Raw genomic sequence first — 8230 nt, forward strand, 5'->3', positions numbered from 1 at the left:
TACAAACTACATGTACAAGCTGCACGTACTCAATTCTGTAAGCTCAGTGGCGTAGTGAATAACTGACATGATCAGATTTGAGGGCTGAAAGCTCAGTCAGCATCATTTTGTACAGAGGAAGTGTTGGAGCTGGGCCAAAGCAGAGCAGGGAGACATGATACACTTTAGATATTCTTCATCTGGAAAATATCTCTTTTGACCAACTTGGTGAGAGCATACTTCTAGAAATGTTCACCCGTGAAGTGGGGAGGGGAGGAGGTAGCACCATGTACCCACCCTCCCTCGTGAGGCCTGCTGACAATGTTAAGGTAACTTTTCACCACTGTGAGCTCCAAGAGCCTTCGGGCCCCCAAGGCAGGCCTGCTAGGCTCTATCCCTAGCTCAGTGCTCATACTTCCCAACCCCCAGCGCTTTATTGTTGCAGTTTTCTCCCTAGCATTGGCAAGGAGGAGAAGGTGGTCACTGCTGGCCAAGCTGACCTAAATAACATGCAGGGGTCACAAGGTCATTTCCATGGGGAATGTGTATAATTTGCATAGTCTCATTCAGGCACAATCCAAGCTATTTTCCATATTAAAATTAAATATTAAAAACCAAACTGAACATTAATGATTTTTAATATTCTTAAATGACAGTTGCAAGTCCTTTTATTTTAATATTTGTGTTGAATTTTTTATTTATTCAATAAATATTTTTAACCTAAACCTGTTTATAGTATACCTATTTATGCATTTTAAATACATACACAAAGGATAATGCTATATCAGTAACCTGGGCTCCTTTCTTTTTTTTTTTTTTTGTACCAGGGATCACACTTGGGACCTTGAGCTTTCGAGGCAGGTGCAGGAACCACTGAGCTAAATCCCCGGCCCTAGGCTCCTTTCTGATATAAGCTTCTTCGGGTATGATCCCATATTTTTCACTGAACATAAATAAAATATCCACTTACAGTCCATTCAGTAAATTGGAACATTTAGATTTAACACAAATGCCCTTTATCAGATGAAGATTCTAATTTTAAAAATGGATTTGTATGTGTGTATGTGCATGAAAACATGTGTATGTGTGATGAACAAAAGCAGGCAATTGAAAATGGATTGGCTGAATTTTCTTCAACAGTTAAGATAATTTCTGCTCCATATATTGTACAGCTGAAAGACAAGGTAAAGATCAGTTCCTGAAAACTCACTACTTTACAAATGGAGAAAGTGAACTCCATCGAGGCTAAGGGCCTTACACAAGGTCACATTGTTGACACAGATTCTTTATTATGCTTTTTTTCACTTCCAAATTAAGTTTATTCTTTTAAATCCTAGTGAAAGTTTATACTGAAAATTAAAGGAGAAGGGAAAACGATTATTGAAAATGTAACTGTTGATGTAAGAACGTGACCACCTCTAGATTAAGCCAGCTGAGAGCTGGGAGACCAGACAATGGGGGAACAGGTTGAGACTGATCATACCCTACAAGGAAGAAAGCAAGCACTGATAAGGTAGAGTCAGGATGGTACATCAGACACCAATTGATGCTGTGAATCTGAGATGCCGAGATTGACAGGAATGAAAGGAAGGTTCCAAGGCAACTTAGATTTATACAGTAGGTTTTTTTAAAACAAAATTAATACCCAAAATTCTATCATGAACAAACTGTAAACTTTTAAATAAAGCCAGATCTAACCCTTACATGACTCAGTCTCACGTGTCTCATCGTAATTCTGGCCCTGGTTTCAATAAACCTATTTACAAAAGCAGACAACTGACCCATGAGCCATGGTATGCCAATATGAGTTTTTAAAACTTTACAGTAAAATGTAATACATTTGGATTTTTTTGGTATCCCAAAAAATTAAATTGTGTGTCCTTCACCGTAGTCTTGGCCCTGAAATGAACCTGGCAAATTGAGGCTTCCTTTCGGGTTAGATAACAAAGAAGTTTGAATGTAAAACAAAGTTATGCAAAATAAATAATGTAAAACAAATCAAGTTACATGTATATTATATTTATATGTTCCTTTTTCGTATAACTGCCTTAGCTTCCACAAAGTACATTTTTATAAGTGAGAGAGAATGGAAACCCTTGTGTGGGGTGGATTTGGCCAAGGTACAAGAATCTCCTTGATCAAGGATTCAGGCAGCCAATTGGAATCAAAGCAGTGGCCCAAAACTAGAGCCCAAAGTAGGATTTTAGCAAGTCTCACATTACTTCAACATCTAGTATCTGCTAACCTCACATTTTTGTGCTGCATTTAAGGTTTATATCTCCTAAAGCATCATGATAGAATTACTTGGTAAGTTTTAAACATGAATCATGGTTCAAAAGCAATTCAGGAATCCAAAGAAAACTTCAATCCAAGGATCAGTTCAGCATTTCTTCAGGATATAAGTGGTGATTTGTCTCAGTCTTACAATTCTTACATACTTATTTCCCAAATAATCTCCAGTCTGAAAGAACACTTCTGAAACATCATACCTCCTGCATGAATGTACAGTACAGGGATTCCCTGTTCCAGGACATTATATGCTTTAGTGAGTTATTAACAGACTTTGGATATTTCATTTTCCTACAAAGGTGTCAACTGAACTCATAATCGTTTCTTGGGGCATCACAATTTTCTCTTAACTGATCTTGTACCTACTTAAAGATTTCCTTCATTCAGATCTGAGAATATCATCATTCATGGGGCCATTGTGAGAGTGGTCGCAGTTGCCTTCAAACTCTGCAAACTGTCCGAAGAGTGACTAATGTGATGTTTGTGCACATCTACCCCCAGAAAAACCCATTAATCTGGTTGTGCTAGGACTCTTTGGGATCATCACAGTCATTTATTTTGGGACAAGTTCATTTCTTGGAATGAGAATTATAGCTTTTGGTCTTAGTTGGTGTTAACTGGGATAAGTATATCCACAAAACTCTTTTTTTCCTATCTCTATGTTTTAAAAAAGTTTGCCTTTTATTTTATCACTGATTCCTGAAAATATAGTAAGATTTCTTTCTTTTTATATTTTATCAGCTAAACTATTTGGTGTATTACAAACAACTAATATGTGGTACATAGTAATTCACTGAGGAAGAAAAAATTAAGTCATAATGCATTTCCTGGAGCCAAAGAATACCCCTTTATCTTTACTCTCAGAGGCCATTTGGGATACAAAATTAGAACAAAACTGAGACATGTTGGTACATCTTTGTGCTTTAGTTGCCAAGTACAAGAGGTGAAATAAGGGCCGAGATGTAGCTCAGTGGCTCTGCACCTGCCTCACAAGCACAAGGTCCTGAGTTTGATCTCTGGTACCAAACACAGAGGTGAAATAAGTCTCTGATAAATATCTTCAGGGGTACACAATCATGTTGGACAACCCGAAAAGTACCACCCTGGTTGGAAAGAACACAGTGATTTAGAGACTCATTTTTCTTTGTGGCTGCTCATACTTGCTGGGTAGATCAATTGGCTGGAGCATTAAGCACCAAATGCTCCACAGGAGAGAACAAGCCCCAAGTACTCTAGGAGTAAGAATGATCAGCATGTACCAAGGAAGTGAGAGTCCAGAGGTGAGCCCTGGGGGCTGGGGATTTAGCTCAGTGGTTTCGCTGCCTGCTGTGCAGCACAAGGACTCCAGTTCGATCCCCGGTACCAAAAAAAAAAAAAAAAAATGCAAAAAAGAGTATTATAATTGTGGCGCACTCTAAGTGTTTACAATAATAAAAATTACAAATTAAACATTTTTATCCCACTAGTGTTTCTCTGGGGTTGTTTCACCTCATTGGAGATTTTTGACAACAGGTGAGACCCTCAGTGAGTGCTAGGCCTCAGCTAAATGCCTTCCTGGGATGCTGCTGCCCACAGTTCGCCACTAACTCAGACCAGACAGTCCAACAAGCAAGACCCATGCTGTTCTTAGAGCCTCCACCTTACCAGTATCTCTTGACAGCCCATGCGCCAAGCAGGCCTTTGAGGGGTTGGTTATGTACATTAAACAGTCTTTAAACATAAGAATTTTCTTGTCTTCTTCCCCTCCTAAAATGTTCCCTCTGCCAAATTTGGCTACCTAAACAATATATCTAATCCACCCTTGAGTTCAAGCCAAGCACCATGTTTTTTATGAAGTCTGTGTGCCCCAATTACTGTACCTAATTTAAGTTAGAACCAGAACTATGCACCGTAGTTTGACTGGGGTTTCTTTATGTCATTTCTGTACCAGTTGGGGGGGTTGGTTCTGAGGGTGTGTAATGCAGTTCTTGGACTTGTCCATGTCTACACTATAACCTGAGACTCCCACTTATTATTCTTCCTTTGTATCAATTGCGTGAGGCCTACACTTTTCTGTGTCACCTCAAGGAGCCCCCAAAGCTTAGCCGTGAGTTCCCCTGCTCTTGCCAGATATGCCTTTCCCTAGTGGAAAGGCTTTTCCATCTGGCTAAGTCCTCAAGTGGCTGAGCCAGATGCATTCCACCTAGTCCTCAACCTAACAGGTTTTACTTTGCTGCCAGAGCATGAAATTACTTAAACCAGTTATGTTCTCCCATGGGAACCAGAGGTCACCCCAACCTTGGTTATAGCAAAACCTGTTTCCTCATAACCTATTCTGGTTCACTGTGAGTGCAACACCATGTGACCTTGCATGGTATCCTAGGCTGTGCACATAAATGACTAATAAACTGCTGTCAGTCTTGTCTGTCTGATGAGCCATCTCACACTACTTAGGGTGGAGAATACCTCCTTCAACAATGAGATCGGTCAGGTGTGGTGGCACACACTTATAATCCCAGCACTTGGGAGGCAGAGGCCAGAGGATAGCCCTGAGTTCAAGGCCAGCCTGGGCTACATAGTGATTTAAGATGAGCCTGGAATACACAATGGGAGCCTGTCTCAAACCACACCCCCCAAAAAATGAGGTGAATAGGAAGTTCTCAGAACAGTAACACAGAGCTGTTACTTAACAAATTTGCTTTGCTTGCATTATCCTTATGCCTAACCAGTTAGGAAACCAAAAATGAAATAAATATTTGCTGCAGGTGACTATAGATTTACTTTCCTACAAAGAATTCTTCAGAATCATACAGCAATAACTGCTATTTACATAAAATATATGTCAAGCAATCTTTTCTTTACTTTGCCCATACTGTGAAGCAATGAAAGCAACACTGCTTTGGGCAGGGCCAGGGATGTAGCTCAGTGGCACCTGGCTGGCAAGCACAAGGTCCTGAGTTCAATCCCCAATACCAAAAAACAAAAACAAAAACAAAAATTTCCTTGGATAAATCTGCTGTTTATATAGTACCGATCTACGTTTTACACTGTATTCCTAATCACTAATAAACTGTAACACTGCCCAATTGTGAAAACACAATTCTAGTGTTAGTCAATATTGACTAAAAACTACTACTAAGAGTACTTGAGAACTGGGACTTTTCCCATGCAAGAAATTACTTAATCTGTTTCATTGCGTCAGGTATCTCATTTCTTTGTAAGCAAGAATGGTAACACTTGAAGTCATTAAAAATCAAAGACTCTTCCCAGAATCTGCAATTAGTATTAAACTTATTAGAACTTCAGGGAGAGTTTCATTTGCTTTCTCTGTTATTTTATCTCTTAGTTTCCCAAGGTCGAAGGGAGGAGGAGGGGGCATGTGTTTTCACTTCAGGGGCTCCCTGCTTCTAAAGCAGCCAGCAGCTTGTCCAGTCTCCAAGTCGCACTCATTCTTGACAGGCCTCCTCTCCTCTGAACACTCCACCATTCTCTTCTGATAAGCACTGGTTGGGGTGGGGATCAGGGCTCCAAAAGAGAAATAGGATCAAGAAGGCTGATGAAAGCTTGGATTCACTCTCTTACCATTCCTAGACCACACTAGGAACATAATGACTCGCTTTTCAGCCTCCCCTGCACAAAGTTGCAGGAGACAAAAGTTAGTGGAAAATGGTCATTAAATGATTCCAGAAAGTGTTTGACTGTAAGCCAAATGTAAGGGCCCTTCTCTGAATGGCTATCCGGCGCCTGGGTCAGACTGCACCCAGCCTCTCCGCTGCTTCTCCCAGAATGAATGGTGTGCATGAAACACTCATAATGCTGGGATGCTGGTCATGTAATAATTATTAGGCTATTAGCAGAGGCCAGGGTATATGCTCAGATGTCAGGGTACTGGGGATGAGACTCTTCTTCAGTTAGTGGGGCTAGCTTGGCCAGGTCAGGGCTGTGTGTGCTGAGTAGCTCTGGGGACTCCGTGTGCAGATGATTGGTTGTGCACTGCTGGGACTTAAGTTCCAAAGCTGGGCTCTTCCTGCTTTTGTGGCCAAGGGCCTCTGCTTTCAAAACAGCCACAAGAGGATGTGCTTTGTTCCCCTGCAAAGCTGGAAGAAAGTTCAAACTAAAAGAACTTTCCCTCCCCAACCCTCAAGGGAAGGGACAGTCAGGGGGCCAAGCCGTGAGGAAAAGCAGGAATGCTTTTTATTGGGAGGGACCTGGGCACAGTTGAGGGGAGCCCCCAGGGCAACTACCAGTTCTGTTTTCAAGTCCAGACTTTGCTCACTGATTGTGGCTTGGTGGGCCACAAAAAATAACCACATTAGCCTTCTGATATGAAGGCCTTTCTCCGTATTGAATATATAAACTTCTCCGTTTTATTAAAAAATTTTAAGAAAAAAAAGCAAAGAGGAAAATATTTTCCATATTCTAGCTAGTTTTAATACCTTTATGTATACCCTTCCAATAATTGCATATATGCATATAGACATATATGTTTTAAAACCAGAGTATAACAGAGTTGTATAATCTGCTTTTTAAATAAATCTAAGAGCCAGATGCAGTGACACATGCCTGTAAATCACAGTTAGTCATGAGACTGAGGCAAGAGTTCAGCCCCCACAAGTTCAAAGCCAGACTGGGCACCATCATGATACTTCATTTCAAAAAAGATTTTTATTGAGATAGAAAATGTAACATTAAATTTACCAACAGTAACTACTGTGCACAGTAGAGTAATATTAAGTATGTTTATATCGCTGTATAACAGATCTTTAGTACTTTTTCATATTATACAGCTGAAACACTATGCACACTAAGCACTACTTTCTCCCCCTACCTTTTCAACTTTCATTTTCTATGATTTTGACCACTTTAGATACTTCATATAAGTTCAGTCATGTGGTATTTGTTTATTTGTAACTGGTTTATTTCTCTTAATATAATATCCTTAAGGTTTATTATCCATTTTGTCGCATGTGATAAAATTTTATTTTTTTAAGGCAGCTTAATGTTGCCTTATATAACACATTTTCTTTCCTATTAATCTGTCAGTGGCCCATTGGGTTGCTTTCACCTCTGAGTTATTATGAGTAATTACAATAGGTATGCAAATAATCTCTTTGAGACCTTACTTTGCATTCTTTTACATTTATATGCAGAAGTGAGATGCTGGATCATATGGAAGTTCTGCTTCTCATTTTTTAAGGAACTCTCATATTGTTTTCCATAATAGCCACACACACACACAGTTCCTCTCATTGTGATGAATAAGAAAGCACAACTGAGCCAGGCATGGTGCCACATGCATGTAATCCTAGCACTTGGGAGGCCGAGCAGGAGGATTGCATGTTCAGGCCATCCTGGGCTACACAGTGAGCTCAAGATCGGCCTGGACTGCTTTCCAGGCTGATAACGCTCCTGCAAGCATGGTGAGTGTTCCTAAAACCCAGAGAACTTTCTTTAAGAAGTGTGGCAAGCACCAACCCCACAAAGTGACACAATACAAGAAAAGCAAGGATTCTCTGTATGCCCAGGGAAAGTGGTGTTATGACAGGAAGCGGAGTGGCTGTGTTGTACAGACTAAGCCAATTTTCTGGGAAAAGGTCAAAACTACAAAGAAGATTGTGCTGAGGCTTGAGTGTGTTGAACCCAACTGCAGGTCTAAGAGAATGCTGGTTACTAAGAGATCCAAGCATTTTGAACTGAGAGGAGATAAGAAGGGAAAGGACTAAGAGATCCAGTTCTGAGCTTCATCTTTTGTTTTATTATGAAGACAAATAAAATCTTGCAGTGTTCAGTTGAAAAAAAAAAAAAAGATCAGCCTGGGCTACATACCACAACCCTGTCTCCAAAAAAAGAAATTTGGATACACAGAGACTCTAGGACAGGGGTGGCTGTTGACCTATGGCACAAGTGCCACAGCAGTCTGTTTGTATGATTGAAAGCTCTAAAAGCTTCTCCTTCACTGCACTAGTAACATAGAGAAAAGGCC

General features: G+C 40.3%; 1 protein-coding gene across 1 annotated transcript; it reads left to right on the forward strand.

Moving 5' to 3' along the window:
- Positions 1-7579: 7579 nt before the first annotated feature.
- On the forward strand, positions 7580-7970 carry LOC101712520 (large ribosomal subunit protein eL42-like). The gene has a single exon (XM_004835162.2). It carries the CDS (start codon positions 7665-7667, stop codon positions 7968-7970), a length of 306 nt encoding a protein of 101 aa, XP_004835219.1. The 5' UTR covers positions 7580-7664.
- Positions 7971-8230: the final 260 nt, after the last annotated feature.

This window comes from Heterocephalus glaber, unplaced genomic scaffold (genome assembly GCF_053883595.1).
Source record: "Heterocephalus glaber isolate CG9 unplaced genomic scaffold, H.glaber_assembly_v1.0 deba00001504, whole genome shotgun sequence".
In the NCBI taxonomy this organism is placed as follows: domain Eukaryota; kingdom Metazoa; phylum Chordata; class Mammalia; order Rodentia; family Bathyergidae; genus Heterocephalus; species Heterocephalus glaber.

What these genes read in the sequence shown, in the direction of transcription:
- LOC101712520 (XM_004835162.2), top strand. Translation starts at nt 7,665, where the DNA reads ATGGTGAGTGTTCCTAAAACCCAGAGAACTTTCTTTAAGAAGTGTGGC.